The sequence below is a fragment of the Choloepus didactylus genome, chromosome 2 (genome assembly GCF_015220235.1).
Source record: "Choloepus didactylus isolate mChoDid1 chromosome 2, mChoDid1.pri, whole genome shotgun sequence".
In the NCBI taxonomy this organism is placed as follows: Eukaryota; Metazoa; Chordata; class Mammalia; order Pilosa; family Megalonychidae; genus Choloepus; species Choloepus didactylus.
The window spans coordinates 237,384,541-237,408,127 of NC_051308.1; the positions used below are offsets into that span (position 1 = coordinate 237,384,541).

The window sequence follows — 23,587 nt, forward strand, 5'->3', positions numbered from 1 at the left end:
GGTAGGCATGGTGGGACAGGAGAGGGTGCAGTGTTCCCCCTGGGGCCCTGGGAATCCTGGAGGATCACACAGATCCTTGACCTACCTTTAGGGGTTCTGGGTACAACCTGCAGGACTCGGGTTGAGAGGTCTGCCTGTCTCAAGCTTATTTTACTTCCCCCATCAGCCTTCCTGCAGGCCTTACAGGAAGTGAGCTCCAAATCTGCCACAGCTGCAGGATTCTCCCCTTGCCCACCCCGCCCCTTTGGTCTAAGGAGAGTCACCATCAGCAGTTTCCCTGTCTGTGCAGATCAGTAAGGCCCTTGGATATGACCTCAAGTTCAATTACGGCTTCAATTATGGAATAAAGAGACCATTATCACACAACTACCTCTTATTTAAAACACTGCACTGGGGGCTGGCAGAGACTGAACCTGGGGGAAATCATCAGCCCACTAATTTGAAATCCATTTAAGGTGCATTTGCTTAATGGTATGAGCTTTGCGAGTTATCCATAAATTGTTAATTTAGTTGAATGTCACACCAGATTTTCATTTTATAAATTGTATTTTGGGGCTGGCAAATGTGAGTGTGTGCATATCCTGTGTCTCCCCTCCACACTTGCTTGCTTTCTTTCTAAAACAAAGTTTCAAAATCCTTTCTTTTGATCTAAGCCTATGATCCTTGGCTACTCACAAGCCTTCAGTGCTAGAAGCAATTAGGGCAGGAAAGGGAAGCTGCAAAGAGCTTGCACACAGAGGTCTCTAGAACCTGTGATCTCCCTGCACCAGTGACAATTTGGGGAGGAGGATGAAGCCAAGCAGCGGGCTTGGCAGAGCTGTCCTGTCTCTGCGCTAGCTCTGCCTGGCTCAGGGTGGGAAGTGGCCGTGCCCTCTTTTCTGTGGGCCACTGTCTCTGTCTGGACCTGAAGACAAGAGTGTGTGCTCGAGAAGCAGCTCTCCAGGATAAGGGAGCTCGGCGAGGCTCAGAGCATTTGTGTTTTCCGCAGCAACTGCCATGGGAATGAGGCTTTAGGAGGTGGCACTGGGTGGCCCTTGTGGGCAGGCAGGGACCCTCTATACCAAAACAGCTGGAATTCATTAGCCTCACCCCAAGCCAGTTCCATGCCAGGTGCTGTGCTGGGTGCTGGGCTCAAGCATGAACATGGGCCCTGCCCTCAGCATGTGTGTCAGTAAATCAGCACTTGCACTCATTGAGCCTTTACTTTCTGCCCTGCTCTGTGCTCTGAGTCCCCAGCTTGCAATACTGAGAGTTAGGTATCATCATTGGCCCCCTTCCGCCGTGGAAGTAACTGATGGTGGCAGATTGTGAAGATGGCTGTAATTATTCCCCTTTATGGTGTGCCTCTGCAGCAACTCTCATCAAGAGTGAGAGCCTATTTCCCACTATTTGTAATCAGCTGTCCTGTGGCTTATTTTGATGGTGGAATGCAGAAGTAGAGTTGTGCCAGCTCCGATCCTAGGCTTCAGGAAGCCTGAGCATCTCCACTCACTTTCCAGAACCCTTGCCACTGCCCTGCAAACAAGTCCAGGCTCGCCTGCTGGGGATGGGGAGACACAGGGGCAGTGACCCCGTCCCCCCAGCCCGACAGCCAGGCAAGCTTCCCCCTGAAGCAGAGCCAGCTGGCCAAACTTCAGCTGCCTGGAGACACACCAGGGGGCCCTGCCAGGGTCAGAAAAGCCACCCAGAGGAGCCCAGCTTAATTTATGACCCCACAGCATCATGAGTGAAATAAATGGTGGTTGTTTTAAGCCAATGATTATTTATTTTTACATTTTACAAAACTTCTTTTTTGAGGCATACCATACCCTTAGCCTCAGCCACTGGGTTTTGAGGTGGTTTGTTATATAGCAATAAATAACTGATAAACTGAGGCTCAGAGATGTTAAGTGGCTTGTACAAGGTCACACAGCTGTAGATGGGACTCAGGTGGCCTGATGGATGGCTTACCACAGCATGGATGTCTCCTAAGGGTATCAGGTTCTCTCAAGGCGTCCTGGGCCCCAGAAGCCCCTGGAGTTCAGTGATCCAGGAGACACAATGGGAGGAGACTTGCCTCAGTTTCACCACCTGCTGGGAGATCCTGGGAGAAGTCACTTTGCCAGGCTGAGCCTCGGTTTTCTCCCCTGCCTGGCAGGTTGTCGCGAGGAACTGGGGAGATCCTAAAAATGAGTGCCTTGTGCTGGAGACATTTTAGGGAGTCTCTTTCTTTATTGGAATAATAATAGCAGTGCTCTCTGTCCCCTTGGACACCAACTGCACCACTGAGGTGCTCCAGGGTCATTGCTCCCTGTGGGGGCAGTTACATATAGTGGAAACTGGCTCTGGAGTCAACCAAGCCTGGGTTCGAATCCCACCAGAAGGTGGGCAAGGTGTAAAATAGGGATACACCTCCCTTCCAGGGCGGGAGGTGGGGGTGAATTGAGCTCATGGGTGGGGAGGGCCCGGCGTGTGGGAGGGACTTAGTTACATTTCGCCTCCCTCCCTCCCTCCTTCCCTTCCTCCCTCCCCGCCTCCCTCCCTCCTTCTTCTGCCCCTGCTCCTGCTCCTGCCAGTTCTCACCAACAAGACAAGGTCCATCAGCCCTGAAGCCAGCTGGCAGGCCGGGGAGTGGAGTGACTGTTTGGGAAAGCCTTGGTGGAGGCTCTTCTCCCTTCCCCACGCAAGACAGATAAGTACAAGCAGCATCCGCGTCAGGTAGACTTGCACAAATGAAGACCCTGTTTATCTTCCACTGGCAATTGGCATTGACCACCTAGAGTTCCTAGAGGAGAGGCGGGGAGGAGGCTGGGAGGAGAGGAGGTAGTGAGTGGAAGGCACTTTGCTAACTCCTTCCCCTGCAGTCTGGCAAGGCCAAGGCATTGCTGGCTTCCCAGTTCCGATGAGATAATTCCCACTTTACAGATGGGCAGATTGAGGCTTGAAGGGGTAGAAAATTTATTCAGTCAACAAATATTTACAATGAAAATACTATATGCCGGGAACTGCGACAGCCGTTCTTTGCCTCATGGAGAGCAAGCAGCTAGTGGGGAGAGAGACAAAGAGCAGGTCATTGGAAATACAGCCCTTAAGAAGCACATGGCCTGGAGGGGAGCAGGAGCAGGACTGGAAGAAGCTTGGCTAGGTAGAGGCCTGTGGTGCAAAGTGGAGACCCAGGTAGGTGAAACTGGAAAGTTATCAGTGAGATCCTATAGGGCCTTGAAGGTTATTTGAAGAAGCTCCAACTTTATTCTGGAAATAATGGGCATGGTTTTAGCCAGCTATTACTGCAATAATGCTACAGAACTCAGTGGCTTAAAACAACCAGCTCTAGTTGGGGTCAGCTGGGAGTCAGCTGAGCTGAGCTAGGACAAGTGGGGCTTGGTCCCTGGTGAAGATTGGGTCAAGTCTGCGCCACATGTCCCTCAACCTCCTGGGTCCAGTGACCTCCTGCCCATTGCGACCTCCTGGGATCTCCTGGGAGCAGGTTCCAACCTTTGCTCACTTTCCTACTGTTGACATCCCAATGGCCAAAGTAAGTCCTGTGGCCATGGCCAGGCCCAACATCAGTGGGGCAGGGAAACAGTGGAAGAGGGAGGGGAGGGACTTGTTCCTATTTACGGAAGTGTTTTGCAATTCCGAACATGTAATGTTATCCTGAGTTGGAAGAAATAGCTTTTATGACAAGGATGACAGTAGTGATGATGGTTTGTTTAGCATGTGCCACTCCTGCCATACTCTCATTTAAAATGGAACAACCAGGCACAATGGGTATTATTATTCTGTTTAATGCTGAGCAAACAGGTTAAGAGAGGGTAAGTGTCTTGCCCTAATTCACACGGTGAATGGGTGCAGAATGAAGATGCCAACCCCAATTTCTAGGACTCCCAATCAGAGTGGCCGTGTAGCCCAGCTCCAGCCCTCTTTCCTTTACCCAGTGCCATCTCCTTCCAAGGGTTTGCTCTGCCTGCTCCACTACGAGGGGAAGGCAGAAGGAATGGCCTTGGGCAACATCACGTTCGGAATCACTCCAGAGGTTCTGGCTGGAACTCTCTGGCTGCAGAGCAGCTGACGGTCCTGAGTCCCGGCTCAGAGAAGGCGGGCGCAGAGGCTGGCGCTGGCTTGGATGCAGGTCACTTCAGCTGGAGTTTGTTGATGCCTTCTCTGGGCAGGGTGTGCACTCCACTCTCCCTCCTCATTGCTCTCCCTGCCTCCACTCTGCCCTCCTGCAGCCAGAGTGAGCTTTCTAAGGAGCAAATGAAAGCCATGCCTCCCCTCTGCTTAAAATAAAATCATCTAGATAATACTGCTGTAAAAAAATCTAAGTGTGTAAGAAGATTTCTAACAAAAATCTTCCTCCTGCAGCTGCCCACTGTCGGCCTAATCCCCCACCTCCAACGTAGGGGGCCACCATTTTAGTTTGTTTTAGTTTTTCAAGTTTTTCCTTTAGGATTTCTTTATGCTTATGGAAGCAAAAAACGAAAATATTTTCTGTCATCCACTCATTCTTTTACTTATAAAGGTAGCTTATCTTATAGTTTGTGATTTTTTTTTTCATTTAATATACCTTGGTGATTTTTCCATATTGACACACAGAAAGCTTCTTTGTTCTTTGTTTTCAGCTCTAAGGTATTCTGTTGTCTAAACGGACTGACCATCATTTATCTCATCAGTCCTCATACTGATAAGCATTTAGGGGCAGCAGTCCTTTGCTAGTCTAGACAAGGCTGCAAGTGAAAACTCCTACACTTTGTCAGTGTGAATTTATCTGCAGGAGAAAGTCCTATACGTGGGACTGCTGAATCAAAGGGACTGTGTGATTGTAACTTTGATGGTTACATCCAAATTACCTTCCATCACAGCTGCACCAGTTTACACTCCAACCAGCAATGTATAAGAGAGCCTGTTTGCCCTTAGTCTCACCAACAGAAAATCAAACTTTCAGATTTTTTTGATTGGAAAGGCATAAAATGATCTCCTTAGCTTTTGTGGGGCCCCCCACTCCCCACAGGACCAAGCCTAGATTCTCTGAGCAGACATGAAGGTGGGCATGGCCCTGCCCTTCCACAAGGGTCTACTGTCAGGTGGGGTGAACAGGGACACAGTTTGGGTGAGCCATAGTGGGACTCGATGCTTCTGCCGAGAGAAAGAAGAGGGAAGTCTGCATGGAGGAGGCAGCATCTGAGCTGAGCCTTGAAGTACAGGTCAGGCTGTGACAGGTGCCACTAGGGGAAAGGGGAGGGGGACATGTGGACATAGACCAGAATAGGGAAAGGGAGTGGATGGGGAATGTAAGGAGCCCAGAGTGGCTGGAGGACCAGGAAGGAGATGAGACTGGAGGGGGTCGGGGCCAGGTCACCAAGGGCCTTCATTGTTGTGAAAAAGAGTTGGGGCTTGTGCCAGTTTGAATGTATTCTGTCCCCCAGAAAAAGCCATTATCTTTGATGTAATCTTGTGTGGACAGATGTATTAGTGTTGATTAGACTGTAATTCTTTGTTTGAGTGTTTCCATGGAGATGTGACCCACCCAACTGTGGGTGATAAGTCTCATTGGATGATTTCCATGGAGGTGTGGCCCCGCCCAATCCGGATGGGCCTTGATTAGTTTACCAGAGCACTATATAAGCTCAGACAGAAGGGGCAAGCTTGCCACAGCCAAGAGGGACACTTTGAAGATCGCACAGGAGCTGAGAGAGGAGCTGCAGATGAGAGACAGTTTGAAGACAGCTGTTGAAAGCAGACTTTTGCTTTGGAGAAGCTAAGAGAGGACAAACACCCCAAGAGCAACTAAGAGTGACATTTTTGAGGAACTGTAGCCTAGAGAGGAATGTCCTGGGAGAAAGCCATTTTGAAACCAGAACTCTGGAGCAGATGCCAGCCACGTGCCTTCCCAGCTAACAGAGGTTTTTCGGATGCCATTGTCCATCCTCCAGTGAAGGTACCCGATTGCTGATGTGTTACCTTGGACACTTTATGGCCTTAAGACTGTGTGTAACCAAATAAACCCCCTTTATAAAAGCTGATCCATCTCTGGTATTTTGCATTCCGGCAGCATTAGCAAACTAGAACAGGGCTTTAACCTGTATGTGATGGGAAACAATGGAGCCTTTGGAGAAGGTGTGTGGAGTTGGGGGAGGGAGATGGTTTAGTTAGGACTGTTGATTCAAAGTGAAAGAAAACTTATTTAAACTTGCTTAAGGAAAAAGGGAATTTATTAGCAGGTATAAGTAAAAATCTCAGGGCAACAGATTCAGGCATGGCTGGATCCAGAGGCTTAGGTGATGTCATCAGAAAGCTGTCTTTCTCCCTTGGCTCTGCATTCCTCTGTTTTGGCCTTCTTCCCAGGCAGGCTCCAAGGTTTCCTCCTATAGTTTAGAGAGTGTATCTTTCCCAATAATTTCAGCAAAAAGTCCCCAGGAAGACACTCACTGGACTGACCTGGGTCAGGTGCCCCTCCCGGAACAACTGCTATGACTGGGAAGAGGACTGCAGTGACTGGCCAGGCCTGGGTCACGTGCCTACCCACCTGGGTGGGGGGAGGGTGCATGTGGGAGGCGGGGGAGGGGGAGCTGGCCACAGGACTGGGGAGGAGGGGGGTCCTCAAAGAAAAGTCAGGTTGTAGTGAGCAGAAGAAGGAGGAACAGGCTTGTATGGGGGGCATATTAAAGGGGGATGAAGCCAGAGGTAGGAAAACCAAATAGGAGCCGGGTTAAAGATGAGGGAAGAGCCAGCAAGGCCTTCCTGCCAGGGAACTAGAACAGGCTCCCTTTGAGCCCCTCCCCAGAAGGTGGGGCCTGAGGGCTCCCCATGGCTGGAAGTGTACTCCGTGTGCTGCATCCTGGTCCCATTGCTGTAGCTGGCACATCTGGGCAGCCTGGGAAGGCAAGGCTGGGCAGAGACCTCAGGCCCTGATGCCCACCCAGCACCTGGGGGCCCTGGCTGGTAGGCTCCTATTTTAAGTCCACTTTGACTGGCTCCCCGAGACTGGTATTTCGCAGGACTCCTCTGAGCCTTGAATGCCAAAGGCCATGGGTTTAGACCGCCAGGGTGGGAGTGAACATAGCTCTGAGCTCTGGATGCCCCAGAAAGGTTATGCCGTTCTTCCTTGGCTCTGAGGACACTTTGCACAAGAATGCCCCAGATGCTTTGCTCGGCCTTCTCCGGGTTCACCTGGTGGGGTGTATGTGCACGTGTCTGGGCCCTGGATGTAGGAGCACCAAGCTCCTGGGACAGCCAGATGTTTCTTCCTGATCCTGTTTGTCAGCCTCTTACCTGCCTGTTGCCCCAGGAAGGAAGTTTCCAGCCTTTGTCCCCTGTAACATGCAATGAATCCCTTGTTTAATGCTTTGAAGTCAGCCAATGGGGGACTGTCCTTTTGCTGCAAGAAAGCCTGTTCCTGGTGAGAATCAACCCCCAGAAGCAAGGGAGCTTTTCTTCATCCTTTAAATCTTAGTGCAAAAGCCACTTCCCTAGGGGGCCCTCTGCCAGCCCTGTTATATGGTTCTGTGTCCTGACCCCACACTGAGCTCCCCCACAGGCCATTGGTTGGTGCACTTAAGGTTAGTTTCCCACCTTGACTTAAGGTCTGTGAGGTTAGGGCTGGGGTCTGATTTTGTGTCCTCTTTATGCCTAAGACCTGGAACAGTGTCTGGCACAAAGAGGGGGCTCAATAAATAGTCGCTGAATGAATGAATGGACAGACCACAGCTCCAGAGACAATGGCTGGCTTGACAGGTGTGGATGATAGTGAGAATCAGAGATGCATGGGGCAGAGATGGCTCATGATGGTAGGCACAGGGGCACCCTGACTTCTGGAGACTCAAACCCTGGCAGCTCTGGATGTCATTTCTCCCCTGCCCCATCTTGCAGTTGATTAAGGTGAGATTCAGAGATGTGTGTTGACTGGCTCGAGGTCACCCAGCATGTGTGGGGAATCCTAGCTCTGCTACTCAAGCTGTGTGACTTCAGGCCAGTTAAATCATGTCTCTGGGTTTCGGCTTCCTTAGCAGTGAAACAGGACAAAATCCTCCCCCACTCTGAGGGTTGCTGCGGGATTCCTGAGAGTGCACCCAGAGGGCCTGGGATATAGTAGGAACTCCAGAAAAGCCAGCTCACACTGGCATGTCCCAGCCTCCAAGGCAAAAGGAGAGAGAAGCAGGCTCCAGGGATCTCTGCAGGTGACGGGGGCCACTCTCCCCTCGGCAATCCTTGTGCCCTCTGCCACCCTCCTTGCAATGCTCCACCATGCGGCCTGCCGAATGCCCACATCTCCTTGCAGACCCCAGGTTAACAGCTGTGCCCCATCTAAGGACGAGCATCTCATTAACGCTGGGTGGAAGCTCATTAAGGCTGTGAGATGTGCATCACAGCAAATGAAGGTCAAGGTTTGTTTCAAGGGAGGTAGTGTCTCTGGGACCCCATGGCACCAATACTCACAAACAAGATGAAGGAGGCCTTATTTGTAGGCAAGTTCTGTGTGGCCATAAGGTCCCTGGACTCCTGAATAGCCACCCACATCCTTCCCCAGCCTCGCCTAGAGTCCTCACCTGGCAGGGTACCCCATGATCTTCCTCCCCTCTCTGTGCCCCAGGGGGGCTTCTCTGCAAAACCAGAACCAATTCGCAGAAGAGAGACGAAGGCATGAGAATTGTACAGATGTCGGGGAGCCCCGGCCACCTCGGGGAGGACGACAGTGACCATCTCCTCCTCCACCCCCTGTATTCCCAGCTGTGGTCATGCCTAGGCCTGCCCAACACCCCACAACACTGAAAAAAAATGGAGGCCAGAGAGAAGGGAGAGAGGCTGCTTCTCAAAAGCAAGGACATGTGCATGCAAATCACAGGTAAATGTCTCACCTCCACATTAAAACTAGGTTATTGGGAAGGTCTCAGGTCCAGGCCTTGGAGGTGCCAGTCCAGTTCTGAAGCACCTTCTGGGGGGCATGTTAATTTGCCAGCTCTCCCCCCCACCCCAAACAGCTGCCTGGCCTTCAATAACCTTGCCCCTTTCCTTCGGAAGGGATGGTCACTTTGAAGCCCCTGGCAGAGGGTCAACCCTAAAGATGTGGCCTCCCAGACAGAAGGGCGGCCTGAAGCCTGGGTCAGAGATGGGCCTGGACCTCCCACCAGTGGCTTTGCAGTTGCAGGGCCCCAAGCACACCCCACCCTCAGCCCTCACCCTCCTTGCTGGGCCTCGGAGGGTGTCACAGAGGCTGATTGCAAAAGGTTTAAGTATGATGCGCTGAGCCAATACAAGGGTTTCAGTTCCAGATTTTCTAAAAACAGACCTCTTGGATTTGACCACTGATTCTCAAGTCCCCTGTAACTGTCATCACCCTAGTTAAAGAGTTGAAATGAGGGGCCACATCCCTTGATGGTTGACGCTGGCTGGGTTCAAAGCCTGGCTCCCCCACTTACCAGCTGCCTGGCCTGGGCAAGTTGCCTAATCTCTCTGAGCCTCAACTTACCCCAATGTAAAACAGGGACAACCTCTTCCTTAAGAAATGGGCTGATATGCAGTGGACTCTGTGAAGTTCTTCTTATCACCTGTGCCAGTTTGAATGTATTATGTCCCCCCAAATGCCATTATCTTTGATGCAATCTTATGTGGGCAGACATATTAGTGTTGATTAGATTGTAATTCCTTGATTGAGTGTTTCCATGGAGACGCAACCCACCCAACTGTAGGTGGTAACTTTGACTGGATAATTTCCATGGAGGTGTGACCCTGCCCATTAGCATGGGCCTTGATTAGTTTACTAGAGCACTATATAAGCTGAGACAGAAGGAGCGAGCTTGCTATAGCCAAGAGGGACACTTTGAAGAACGCACAGGAGCTGAGAGGAGCTGCAGCTTAGAGACATTTTGGAGACAGCTTTTGAAAGCAGAGTTTTGCTCCAGAGAAGCTAAGAGAAGACAAATGCCCCAAAAGGAAGTAAGAGTGACATTTTTGAGGAGTTGCAGCCTAGAGAGGAACATCCTGGGAGAAAGCCATTTCGAACCCAGAACTCTGGAGCAGATGCCAGCCACGTGGCTTCCCAGCTAACAGAGGTTTTCCAGATGCCAATCGGCCATCCCCCAGTGAGGGTACCCAGTTGTTGAGGCCTTACCTTGGACACTTTATGACCTTAAGACTGTAACTTTGTAACCAAATAAATCCCTTTATAAAAGTCAATCCATTTCTGGTATTTTGCGAAAAGGCAGCATTAGCAAACCGGAACATCACCTATCACTAATTGTTGGGTTAGGTCTGTTTTCTCCACAGATGGCTTAGTGAGTGCCTACTCTAAGCCAGGTGTGCCCTGGGAGGGGGACACAGAGGCACTACTCACAGGTGACCAGGTGAGCTGGCTGGGAGAACCCCCTTGACTTCTTCCCAGCCACCATGGTCCCAGCTCTGCTTGTGTCCAGTTCAATAAAGCCCAGGGGGTCGGATGTGTCCCAAAGAGTGAGTCAGTGCTCAGCACAAGGCCAGGCACACAGAAAGTAACAAGGGGCCCCAGCCTTGGAGCCAGGTGAGCCCCTCAAGAAAAAGAGCATCTATGGAGCTCTGCCTTCCACGGTGCTACCCCAGAGGGGGCCCTGACCTCACATGAGGTCTGTAGAGCCCCCCAGGTCCCTGTTCCCAGGAGGGCTGGGCACCTGCCACCCTATACCATCTTTCCAGGCCCCACCCCACCCTTTGTGCCAGGTTCTGGCTGGGTGGCTTCTGAGCACTTAGTTGTTTGGATTTTAAGGACGTGATGGAGCCAGCAATGCTTCAAAAGTTTTGTGCTAATGGTGGCGGGCTGCAGTCTCATGTCACTTTATAGGAACCATCTGCTGTGAGCAGGCGGCAGGCACAGACAGCACCTCCCTCAGGGCTGTCCCCCCACCCCGAAACCACGTCCAGAGTTGGGTAGGGCCGATGGCGGCTTTGATCTGTGAAAAGGTCTTTGAGGAGCCCTTGAGGCTGGGGCCAGGGGCAGGACATGGCAGACTCCAAGCTGGGCCCCTCCGTCCTCTCCGGCAGGACTCAAAGGACTGGGGAGGCGATGGGACCCGCCAGCAGGGGCTGCAGTAAAGCTGAAGGGGAGGGGAGGGCGGGGCGCGAAGGGGAGCCCCTGCGCTGAACCCACTGTGCTCTTCTTGCAAAGTCCCCGGGGAGTTGCCGGGCTTGGGAGGCAGCTTGTCCTCAGAAGCCCTGGCTCTGCCACTGCCCAGCTACAGGCCCCTCCTTGGTCTCCTGGTGCCTCACTTTCCCATCTGTGGAGTGGGTCCCCCATCACCCCGACACCAGAAGGCCGCCGTGAGCACTGAGGCAGTGTGAATGCTGCGCAAACAGGGAGGCGCTCTGCCATGTCCCCCGGTCCCTGTGGTGACAGGGGTGGAGGGCCGGCCTCCTCTGCGTCAGGGGAAAGGCCCAGTGTGGACGCGCAGCCTGGCTGGGTGGGGCAGCTGCTGGGGTCACCAACTGGCTCTGGGTCGGCGCTGTGAGGCAGGTTGCAGGGCGCCCCCCGGCCCAGGCCTGGGAACAGAACTATCCGGAGCCGGGCTGGACGACAGGGGGCCTCCGGGGCCAGGGGATGAGTTCCTCATCCCCACCTGCTGGAGCGAAGGTGTGCGAGAGTCCGGCCCAGGCGCCATGGCTATAGGGAGGTCCCGGTGGGCAGCGGGATCTTGTAGCCGCTCTGGAGGAGCACGAGGCAGGTGGCCAGCCCCAGGGCCACCACCAGGAGCACCGCGCCCAGGGCTTTGAGGAAGGAAGTCCTGGTCCGCGTGAAGGAGGCTGGCGCCATGATGCCGAGCAGGGCGGTGCTGACCGTGAGCGTGTAGAGGATGGAGATGCCCGTGTTGAGCGCCACGATCTTGCCGAATTTGGCGAATGGGGCGATGATGCAGAAGAAGAGGGGCACGGTGGCAATGACCGTGGTGAGGGCGCTGGAGACAATGGCCACACCCACGTGCCTCACGGCCTCCAGTGTCCGCCACTGGCGCTGCGAATGGGGGTCCTGGGTGTGGGGTGAGAGCGCGAGCTGGGGGCCCCGACACCCAACACGCCGGCAGGACCCCTCCCCAAGGTCAGTCCCGCCCCTGGAGCCCCCTGACCTCTCCTCCATGAATCACAGGGGCTGCCGGGAAGCAAAGAGGACGCCCCACCCAGGGCTTGGGCAAGGCCGGGAGGGCAAGGATGGTGGTGATTTACACACTACGTACTCAGGAGCGGGAGCCCCAATCTGAATGGATTTTTTCTTTTAGCCCAAACCAGTTAAACGTAGAACTGGTTTGAATTTTACACACCGATGAATATTTTCATATCAATATAATTCCAAATTTAGGGGGAACAGTCTTTACCAGACTCAGGGCTGATTTTGGCCCTGACTATGTGAGTGTGTCCAAGTCACTCAGGGAGGACAGTGGCCTCAGGGTCATGACCCAAACGGCCCACCCTGCTCCCCAGGCTGGAGAACGAGATGCAGACTCCGAACGGGACGCAGGAGGCAGGAAGGGCCCCAGGACATTGTCTGGTCCAACACCTTCATTGGCCACATGGGGAGACTGAGGCTGGGGGAGGGGTGGCACACAAGGTCCCCCCGTGTCCTGGCCGAGCTGGCCTTGGAGTTGGAGCCCCTGGGACTTGGAGACCAGCCCTGGGAAACCTCAGCTCCTATACCACGTCCTGGTTGGGGTTGGCTGCGGGGGGTGGTGTCTGGCTGGGGGGCAGGGTGCTCACCTCGGCCTGATGGGGGGGCAGGTTCTCTCCGGCCAGCAGGTAGCCCTCAACCAGATGGACGCAGTAGTCCACGGAGGAGCCGACGAGGATGGACAGGGAGATGGCTTCCACGGCCCCCATCTCCCAGCCGCTCCAGTACATGACGGTCACCACGAGGCAGACGATGCCTGCAGGGTGGCGGGAGGTGGAGGCCGGGGGTGAGTTCACAGGGCCCCTAGGGAAGTCAGGAGTAGAGTCCCTACCTCTGGTGACAGGAGGGGCCAAGCAGGGCCAGGGCTGGGGGTGTGAAGGCTGAAGGAGGGAGGGGTGGAGCAGCACCCCAGCAGCCAGCCGGAAGCTACCACTGGCTCTGTCTCTCCTTGGGGCGCACAGCTTGTGAAGACAGAGCAGCCCTGGGCAGAGGCCTTTTTGCCTGGGGGTGGTGGGAGGTGGTCAAGGAAGGCTTCCCAGAGGCGGCAGCCTGTTCCTTTCCCTGCCACCCTGATGCGCCCTCCCCCTACATACCCAAGATGCTCAGGAGCACGGGCAGCAGCAGCAGGATGTGGGTGGTGAACACAGCCACCGCAGCCACGCAGATGAGCAGGGAGAGGACCAGCCCGTAGAGGGCGCTCTGCACCCCTGGATGGTGAGAGAAGAGGGTCCTTAGCAAGGCTGCAGGGGTGTGGCTATACCTCCCTGGTGTCCCCCAGTTCTGGGCTGCACAGATGGGCCCTGCCCCAACTGGCTGTGGCACTCTGGATAAACTCCCCTGACCTCTCTGTAAATGGGGTAATAATTGCACCCGTTAGACCTCGTCTGGAGCTTAGAAGAGAATGCAGGTCAAGTCCTCGGCCCAGCGCCTGCCACCCAGAAAGCGCTCAAGAGCTGGCAGCTGCTCTAAGGAGCTCTATTAGAGCTTTCTGGGTGGCTGAATTCAAGATCTTGGCCAGAAGCCCTGGAGCAGGTGAGGACTCGCGCTGTGGCCTCCCGATCACGTGCCTGTGTCGTCCTGGTTTCTCTAGGGCCCTTGGCCAAGGTGAAGGTGACAAGAGTGTGGCTCAGACAAGCCACGCCATGCCGGCCCTGCCCTCTGCCCCCGTCTCCTCCCCGTTTCTCTGACAGACACTCTGCATGGCTGACCGCCTGCTCCACACTGGGACCCTGTGACCCCAGGGTGAGGGCTGGGGCCGCTCACCTATGATCTCCATGAAGATCTGCTTCCAGTGCTCGCAGGTCTGGAACCCGCGGCGCAGGGCTGAGCCCTTGGGGACCGTCTGCAGCTCCTGCTGCAGGAAGCTCTCCCAGCGCAGGTAGTCCGAGTAGGTCTGGAAGGAGGATTTGCCCTTGTATGTGGTCTGTGGGGGAATGTGAGCTGATAAGGCAGGCAGGGAGGGGGCCATGGCCCGTCCACCTTGCCCAGGGGATGGCTGGTCTGGGTGGGTCCAGCCAGCCTTTGGCCACCTGTAAATGGAGTGTGTGACACAGGAGTGGGTGTGACAGAAGATCTGACCCACAACCACCTCCCACCAGCCTTTGGGCCCAGTGTGTGATGCTGGTGGCAGCCAATCCAGATGCCCCAATGTCCCTGTTCCTGTCTGATGGAACCACACTCAGTTCCCAGACTCCCCAAGCTGTGCACCTGCTGTTCCCTCTGCCTGCACAGCTGACTCCTACACATCCTTCAGGGCTTGCTGGGGTGCCGCCTCCTCCAGGAAGCCCCCCTTGATGCCCAAGATGGGCCTCTCTGGGCTTTCTAAGCCCTTAGTTGCCCCTGCATCATAGCTCTTTTCATGCTGAATACGAACTGCCAGGTGCTGCCCATCTCCTCGCGGGACTGCAAGTCCACGAGGGGTGGGAGGCTGTCTCAATGCCCACCCCAGGGGGTGTCCAGCGAACAGTGAATGAAAGAAAGAGACACTTGCTCTGCTCTGGCACTTTTATACATGAAACCTCACTTACCCGGTTCTGCTCTGTGTGTCTGAGTAGGTCTAAGTGTTGTGGGGGTCAGCCTTGGAAGGGGCTCGCTGAAGGGTTCGGGGGGTTTCAGGGACCCTCCTGCCTGATGGCCGGTACTTTCGTTGCTTGTATGGTAAGTGGCACAGAGGATGGGAAGGAAGACAGGGCCGGGGCTCAGAGAGCAAGAGTCTCCCCTCACTCGGAACACCCTTTTTATTCTTGTTCCCAAATACTCTCACCGGCTGGCTCATTGTTTCTTCTCAAGGACTGCCAGAGGGAAGGCGGAAGCTTTTAACCCTATTTTACCGGCCAGGAACTCGAGGCCAGAGGGGATGCGTGATTTGTCAGACATAGCCCAGCAGGATGGGGGCCGGGCCGGGCACCCGGGTCTCTGCACGGAGGCAGCAGGGGCAGGCTGGCCACGCTCTCCAGGGCCAGGGCGGTGGGTGCTTCCTTTGGCAGAGCTCAGGGCATGTCCAGCGGTGACAGGGGCATCAGTGAGGTGTGTGGAGCTCTCCCTTCCTCTCCCCCAGCCAGTCTGGGGAGAGCTTGGCACTGGAGTCTTTGCATGAGAACCCAGGCTGCCCAGGGACCAGTGACAGTGTCCTGGGCTTTTACCAACCCCTAGGGGCCAGGGGCTGCAAAACAACCCAGACCCTGGGACCAGCAGGGGAGGGCGGTGGTGGCCCCAGCAGGCGGCCTGCGGGGCAGGGAGAGCCGTGCTCTGCAGGCAGGCCCACCTGGCTTAGCACCCGATGCCGATGCGCTCCAACCATGACCTTGGGCAAGCTGCTTCATCTCTCTGGGCCTTAGTGTCCCCTCTGAAAGGCAGGCCTCTGACTGGAAGTTAGGCTGGGGGTCTGAGGGGACAGGCATGGGCAAGCACGCTGCATGGCCCCCCACCCTGGCTGCCAAGGCTCACCGACTCGAAGGCCATGGACACCCACTGCACGCGGCCCTCCTTGACGCCCACCGTGCCGTGGGACAGCTGCCCTGGGAGCAGGTTGGGCTCGGGCAGCTCCTTGCACTCAGGGTGCAACATCTGCAGGAAGGAGGAGATGCTGTAGCCTGTGGGGAGAAGGCAAGAGGGAGGGTTGGGTGGGCCGAGGGGCAGGAGGGTGGTCCCATGTGGAGCCCCCCACAAGGCCTGGAAGAGCGGCCCGTCCCCCCCACTTCAGCCCTCTGCACATCTACTCCCTTGTCATGTGTGAGTGTGGGGAGCACACAGACCTCCCAGATGTCAAGTATTTGTGACACTACCAACATCACTGTGAAAAACCTACAACCCACATTTGTCTTCGAGGCGGAAAATGACATTTTGGGCCCTCTCAGGGAGTCCTGGCAGGTGTGACATGCGGGTGCCCACCCATGTGCGGCTCTGTGCCCACCCACATGCACACACAGCCTGTAGTCATACGGAAAACTTGTGAATATTTGCAACCCCACCCACCTGGACGCTGAAGCAGAGACACGTGTCTGTGAAGACACCCATGCACAGGCACCTGTGTCCTGCAGGCCTCCCTCCATGGCCTCCCAGCCCATCCTCCCTTCCTGAAGACCTGCTTCCCCTCCCTCTCCCAGGGGAGCGGGACCCAGGCCCACGGCACCTGAGGGCAGGCACTGGGCCCCGCCTGGCTTCACCAGCTCCGTGTTCCCTGCGATGGCCTTGCAGAGGCGACACAGGTGCCCAATTTCTTTGAAGAGGTCAAACCTGCTGTCGTAGATGACGCTGCCCTTTCCCAAGGAGACACAAGCCAGCCCAGGCCACTCGGTGAGTTGGGGGCTTAGTCCTGGGCCCAGCCCTGAGTCCACTTTTGCTCCCCAACCCCGGTGAAGAACCTGCAGTAGCTCACTGCTGCCAGCACTGCTACCAAGTTGGAACCCTCTGTGTGGCCACCTATGCTCCCCGCCCCACCCCACCCCTGCTGGCTTCCATTACTTCTGCTTCCATTACTGCCCACCCCTGCCCCGAGCTGTTCATTCTCCCCCCACCCCACCCTGCCCCTTGCTCTTTTCACATTCTGCCGCCTGGACTGCACGCTCTTCTCCTTCCCCTCCCAGCAGCCAAACCCTAACTGCCATCAGGGTCTGCCCTGCTGTCCCCAGGCCTCCTCTCCCCCTCCCAGGAAACCTCAGGCTCGTGCCCACAGCCTAGATGGACAGATGTCCTCCCTCCCTGACCCTACCTTGCCCCCAAATCACTGTGAGTCTGCAATGCCTCTATACCCAGCTAGATGGTGATGACTAAAGCAGGAATGAGTGGCTGTCTGTGTATCCAGCACGCCTTCCTACCAAATCCCAGGCACCCTTACGTGCCAGGCACCATCCTGTGTCGGGGACACAGCTCAATCAGCCCCTTGCCCTTCTAAACACCCCAAGTCCAGCGCAGGACCCAAACACGCAGAACAGGGAGGGAGGCCAGAGTGGAGAACACTGGAACCAAGGCATGGAGCACCCGGGAGGGGTCACATACCTGCAGTCCCCTCCTCTCTGTTCCAGCCCCCAGTGGTGAGGGGCAGACAGCCCGGGCCCAGAAATGCACCCAGATTCCTGGGTGAGTCTCAGAGGTCAAACCTGCTCAAGAGACATGGGGTCCCCGGGGGCCTGGGGTCCTGTCTGGGCTCGGGGAGCAGTCAAGGAGCCAAGAGGGGGTGTGGGACAAGGCAGGTCCTTGTTTGCAGGTCTTGCCCGAAGCAGGCCTCCGTACCGGGTCCCCAAGGACGTGGTTGTCCAGCTGGCGGGTGCGGTTGATGCCCACGATGCCAAAGACCACGAAGACCATGGCCCCCGTGTCCACCAGCGGCCGCACCGCTGGCTTCCCGCAGCCTGTGTTCACGCAGGGGTTGAAGCCGAAGGTGGCTGAGAGGCGGGCCTTGGGCACTGCAGAGAAGGAGCCAAAGCTATAAGGGAAGGTGAGGGTCCCGGTCCCGAGACCCCCACTGCAGTGCTCCCCACATGTACCTTTCTCACTGGGCACGTAGAAGAAGCCCTTGGTGGGCCCATCAGGGTTGGAGCTGAGCAGGCAGCCGGGAGGTGCCGCACACACGCGCCCGTGGAAGGGGGGCTTGTGGGACTGGGCAAAGTACAGTTTCCTGTGGAGGCAGGGAGGCGGGGGCTGAGGCTGGGAGGCCGGGCAGGGGAGGGCAGGTGAGGTGCCACGGCCACACCCAAGGGCCTGGGAGGGTACAGGGGACGGACGTGCCTCCCCATCCCCCAGGGATGTGGTCTCAGGTTGGGGCTGGATGAAGTGCCCAGGGCTGGAGTCTAGAGGCTGGTGCTAACCCCCTCTCTGGGTCTCGGCTTCCCATCTGTGGGAGGCCACAGTTTTCACTGTCCTCCAGAGAGTATAAGGGTTCATAGAGGGGTCCTGGGCCCGCCTTGGCGGGGGGGGGGGGGTCCCTGATCCGAGGCTCTCAGCCCTACCTTGGCCTGAACAGTTGGGGAGCCTCACGATTCTATTTGAAGAAAGGCTTCCGTGGTCAGACAGCTTGCTAACCACTGGACCTGACGGAACTCAAGGTTCTTTCTAGAATGTTCTAAAGCTCACCCAGGCAAGCCTGACCCCTGGTCCTTCTGGGTATTCCCCCAGAGCACTAGGTAACACCACTGCTGTTTACTTGTGAGCAGGAGCCCCAGCTGCTTCGTCCACTACTGTATCCCCAGCACTAGCACGGTGCCAGGGAAACAGTTGGTGCTCAATGTGTGTTAAGTGAATGAACAGATGAAAATGTATACACAGTCTTGACAGATAAATGAACACAGGGCCATGTTCGGAAAATGGGGGATGAAATCTGGAGAAAGATGCCCCTGGCTGGCGAGGAGACCCAGGAAGGTGCAGGTCAGCCACCCATTTATCAATATTTTGGGCGCACCTAGTTCACGTCAGACGTCAGGCAGGGACTGTGTCCAGTGGGTAAAAACAACAGATGCAGACCTTCCCCTTGTTGACTTTATAGCCGAAGGGAGGGGGGCATTAAGTAAATAATTTCAGGATTAATTATATAATTATAGTGTAGCTAAGGGCCTGGGACAGGAAGTGAAGCGAGTTCTCATTCATTCGTTCAGCAGGTATTTCCTGAGCACCTGTGATGTACCAGACGTGGTGCTAAGTGCTGGACTGATGGCACCAAACAAATCAGCCAAGTCCCCCCTGCAGGAGGCATCTGTGCTCCCGGGAGAAGGCGGACATGATTTCGGACATGATGGGGGCTAGAAAGAGAGCAGCAGGGGGAGCTGTGGGCAGAGACCGGGTGTGGTGATTTTAGATTGGGGAGGGGGTTCTGGGCAGGGACAGCCTCTCCGAGGAAGTGATGTTTGAGCAGAGACCTGAATATTGAGAAGTCAACCACAAGAGTGGCTGGGGCAGAGCGTTCTAGGCAGGGAGAAGGGCAAATGCCAAGGCCCTGAAATAGAAGAGGCTTGGGGGAGAGCAGGACGGCCACTGTGACTGCCGGGGAGCCATCAAGAGGAGAGTGGCAGGTGGCAGGTGGGGGAGCAGATTGAGGGCCTGTCACCTTCGCCAATGTCCCCCCCTCTCCAGCTCTGGGCAGAGAAATATCTGAACAGGTGTGTGGAAATGGACAGGGGTTTCTTAAAGGCACCTGCAGGCATCTCCCATGTGTGTGTGTGTTAGAGTGAGAGAGTGAGAGAGAGAGAGACAGAGAGAGAGGAGAGAGAGGAGAGACAGAGAGAGGACAGGGCCAACAAGTGGGCTGGGCTGGCGGAAACCGGCTCATCTGCAAGGCTCTGTTACCGGGTGTGCTGCTGCTCCTTGGCAGCCGCAAAGAAGCTGAAGTCGAACTTCCAGCCCCGCTTGGCGTCGCAGGCCAAGGCCGTCAGCATCCACTTGCGGAAGGGGCTCGCCGCCTGGAGCAGCCCTACTGTAGATATACAAGCGGTCAGCTTCCTGGTGAAGTTACCAAAAGGCGCTCTATACACCTAAGCAGTGGATTGACAGAGACAAGACACGTGACTCGGGGAGGCTGCCTCGGCCGAGCTGGCCTCAGGCTCTGTCCCCACCCTCCTTGTCGGGTCCCCACCCTGTCCCAGTCTCCAGGGTGGGGGACAGAGCCTCAGGCAGAGGCTCAGAAGGCTTGGGTTCAAGTTTGAACGTTGGGCAAATCCTTTCCTCTTTCTGAGCCTCATTCCTTCCTTCAACAAATGTTTCTCGAGCATCTCTTCTGGGGCAGACTCTGGGCTAGCTCTGAGGGTCCAGCGGTGAAAAGCTGAGCATGGAGCTGACAGCTGTGATGCTTCGGATTCTGGGAAGGGCAATGAATATCTTAACTAGGATGATAAGACAGATAGCTCAACAGGTGCGGGGAGAGGAGGGCAAACCTCTTCAATGGAAGGCATGGCAGGGCTCTAGGAAGAGGTGGCATTTATGACGAGATCTGAATGAGGATGAGGGGGTCAGCCAAGCGGCGAGCTGCAAGGAAAGCTTTCTAGGCAGTGGAACAGCAAATGCAAAGGCTCAGAGGCAGAGATCCCATCTTTCAGATGGAAAAACAAGCCCTGAACAAAGGAGTTGACAGGTATAACTGTACCCTGGAGGGTGTAACTCACTAAAGAGATGCAAGTGATCCCTATAAGGGATCCTATAACAGAAAAGCTGGAAGCCTGGGGTGGCCCGGGAAACTCTTCTCTGGGGAGATGGAGCAGCTGCCAGTTGCTACTGTCCACGTCCACTGAGCACTGCCTAAGTCCTGGATGTCATCCACTGAGCGGGCTCTACCTCACCTGCCTCCCAACAGCCCCGGCTAGTATTCTCCTATCCCCACTTTACAGATGAGGAGGCTGAGGCTCAGAGAGATGAAGTCATCTGCCCAAAGATACACAGCTTATAAGTGGCAGAGCCAGGACTGGAACCCAGCTCCACCTGACCCGGAAGTGCAGGCTCTTATCATGGTACAGGCAGGTCCCTGGGATGGGTCTGGCTGACGGGGTGGGGGTGGGGGTGTCTCACCTGCCTGCAGCAGCTCCATCCTCATAGACCCTGCCTCCCCCTCCCGATGTGGCCCAGAACCCACCCGTGCAGCACTGAGCCCCCCACCACCAGTAGTGGGGTTCATTTCACGACAGCCCAGCTCACCTGGAAGGAGGGCACCTCACCATCCCCAGGGGCCACGGTCTGCCAGGGGGCAGGCAGGCTGGCGTTGAGGGAGAACCTGTAGACAGCTGGACGGCCCTTACTCTTTACCTTGGAGACGTACACAGTGCTCAGGGAGTCTAGGGGACAAACGAGGGGTGGAGGTGGGGTGGACAGTCACCTTGACTGGCTTCCCCTGGCCCTGCAGCAGCCACCCTCAGGTCTGCAGACCGAGGAGCTGAGCCCTGACCTTGGGCTCATATTGGAGTGTGGGCATTGACACTCTCTACCAGACCCAGCAACTGGTGACGATGGTGCGGGACCTGGTGGCAGGCACCAGGATGGGGTGGCAGCATGGATGGAGGGGGTGACGGTGATGGCAGTCATGGTGAAGACGCACCATGATGGACCAGGGTGGTGGCAGTAATGCCAGTGATGGGGACAACAGTGTGAACGGTGAGGCTTGGGCCAGTAATGACAATTAGTCAGAACTGCTGCCCTTGCCCCTGCACCTCCTTGAGGGAGAGGCTGGCAGGAATAAGCCACTCTCCAGGGCTCAGGATGCCCCCATCCCAGGACACTCAGAATGGACTTGGCATGCAGAATGGGTTCACAGAACACTACAGGTAAGGCTGGGGTCGGGGGGAGCAGGGGGATCCCATTTTCTGGCTCAGCAGAGACACAGAAGGGCAGGCCAGGGTCCTGAGTTTACTCTGAACTCACTCCCCCATCTCCCCACCCACCCACCCAGAGGCTCCTGTCCTCTGAGGGGACCCATAAAATTTAAACTGCTCCCCTATTGAGCCCCCACACCCTAGCACTAAGGAGGATTTCCCGCCCACCCCCTGCCCCAGCCAGACCACATTCCCCACTGACCCTGCTGGGTGGCCTCAGGCCGGCTGGCCCAGAGCACCCCTGAGCCTCGCTTCTTCTTCTCCAGGGACGCCCGCATGTTGTTCTGCAGGTTGTGGGGCTTCTCCTGGAACAGACCTGCCCCCCATGCTGCATCAGGGGTGGCAGGGACTCCTGGGGGAGGGGTGTAGGTGGAGGGGCAGAGGCTGGGATCTGGGAGAGCCCCAGGAGAACAAAGCTGGGCACCGGTCCCAGGACCCTCCACTTGGGTCAGGGACTGGGCTCTGAAAGAAACTAGACAGAACTCAAGAAACATCAAATGCTGAGTATATAGGAATCTTGAGGCAAAAGAAAGGCACCTTCCACCCCGCCCAGAGAAAGGCGCTTTGAAGCTTCCCCCGCTCATCTTCTCCAGCCCACTGGCCTACTCTGTCAAATGGGGACCATCCCATCATGCATCTCCCAAACAAGGTATGTGAAGGGTTAAATGAGATGGACCATCTCCCAGGAAAACAAAGGGGAGCAATTTGAAATGGAACATTACCAACCAGCAGAAACGGCAGAAGACATTTCTGTTTCGTGTCAAGCATTGTGGATTAGGTGTTTTGGTTTTTGTTAGGCAAAACTCCCAACACAACATAACCCCGACATCGACCTCTTATCTTAGTCTGATCACTCCTGGCATCAACTCCTTATCCTACCCTAACGTCAACTCCTTATCCTATCCTGAGCAAACCAATCCCCTGATTCAACTCCTTACTTCTCTATATTACTCACCAACAATTATTCCCCCAACTCCTCTCCCAAAAAGCTATAAAACTGTACTCCCACCTTTGTTTGGGCTGTTGCCACTCAGGCTTCAACCAGCCTGTGCATGGCTACAATAAAACCTTCTCCAATTGAGCTTCGATCTCTTCTCTTCCTGGTCAAAAAACCTAACATACTGGTGCCGAAACCTGGGACTGAGAAAAGAAATGAAATCTCTATTGGAAGGGTCGGAACCCACTTGCCTAACTTCAGCACCGACTGTAGTAAATCACCTCTGGGTAAAGAGAAAGTGCCCCCTCTTTCCCTTCCAGCACTCTCTCTCCCTGTGTTGTCCAGGACAATAATCCTCACTGAAAAAAAGTTGCCTCTGCCAGGTCCGGAACCCCAGGAACTGAAGCTTCTCCTTACCCTATCTACCCTCATTCTACCACCTAGCCACAGTACAATTACCATTGGCACCTGGGCAAGGGGAGTAAAGTCCCATGTGATCAGGGTCTCTTCAGCCTGCACAAGCATCCCTCTCTCTCTGCCCCTCTCTCTGCCCAACTTGTGCCACTCATCAAATCCTTCTTTTCCATCCCCCTCTCCCAAAACAGCCAATCTCCAAACCCAGTGCTCCCTTTTCTCCTCTTCCCAACTCTTTCTTCAATCCTTCCAAAAACCTTCTCTTCAACTCTCCTCCTCAAGGTCCTCACCTAGCTCTAACTTCCAGCCTTTACTGTGTCTGATGCTGCTCTGGCCGGACCGCCACATTGCCTGCCACTGCTGTGCAATGCCCCAGCCCCGCCAGGGCCCAGCAGCTGCAATTCTCCTCCCCCTCCTCCTTACGCAGCCCCTAACATCCACCGATAACTTCAATTTTTGAAGTCTTTAACAATAAAAATGCAAAAAGCCCAGCAGGAAAAACAAACTTATCAGCTTCTTGCTGCAGCACTAAAAGAAACCTGAAACCCTACTAAGCCCAAAAGAAAAAAAACTCCTCCAGAAGCTGGCTCTAAATGCGGACAGCCTGGGCACTGGGCCGGACAATGCCCACATCCCCAACCCCCACAGGGCCGTGCCTGCTCTGCTAGCAGGAGGGTCACTGGAAGTTCGACTGCCCTCGGGCCCCTCAAGGCATGGGGACATCGGTTACCCACCCAGCTAAGACCCCCAGCTTTGACCTCCCAGAACTCCCGGAACTAGTGGCGGAGGACTGAAGGTGCCCGGGAACCACACAAGGCCCTGCAATGATCACCCACACCGAGCCTTGGG

General features: G+C 55.5%; 1 protein-coding gene across 2 annotated transcripts in view; it reads right to left on the reverse strand.

Moving 5' to 3' along the window:
• Window positions 1–10,100: 10,100 nt before the first annotated feature.
• DISP3 (dispatched RND transporter family member 3) overlaps window positions 10,101–23,587 on the reverse strand; it is a 50,699-nt gene continuing 37,212 nt past the window's right edge. Inside the window, exons 11-21 of one of the 2 annotated variants that reach the window (XM_037828524.1) lie at window positions 21,590–21,703; window positions 20,717–20,853; window positions 19,379–19,563; window positions 17,587–17,717; window positions 17,333–17,505; window positions 16,233–16,359; window positions 15,548–15,693; window positions 13,865–14,024; window positions 13,195–13,308; window positions 12,691–12,857; window positions 10,101–11,953 (exon numbers count right to left, since the gene is read on the reverse strand). In XM_037828524.1, the coding sequence (XP_037684452.1) occupies window positions 11,606–11,953; window positions 12,691–12,857; window positions 13,195–13,308; window positions 13,865–14,024; window positions 15,548–15,693; window positions 16,233–16,359; window positions 17,333–17,505; window positions 17,587–17,717; window positions 19,379–19,563; window positions 20,717–20,853; window positions 21,590–21,703 (1,802 nt within the window). In that variant the 3' untranslated portion in view covers window positions 10,101–11,605. Of the gene's footprint in view, window positions 11,969–12,690; window positions 12,858–13,194; window positions 13,309–13,864; window positions 14,025–15,547; window positions 15,694–16,232; window positions 16,360–17,332; window positions 17,506–17,586; window positions 17,718–19,378; window positions 19,564–20,716; window positions 20,854–21,589; window positions 21,704–23,587 lie in introns of both variants that reach the window. The other variant, XM_037828523.1, reaches the window with a different exon arrangement.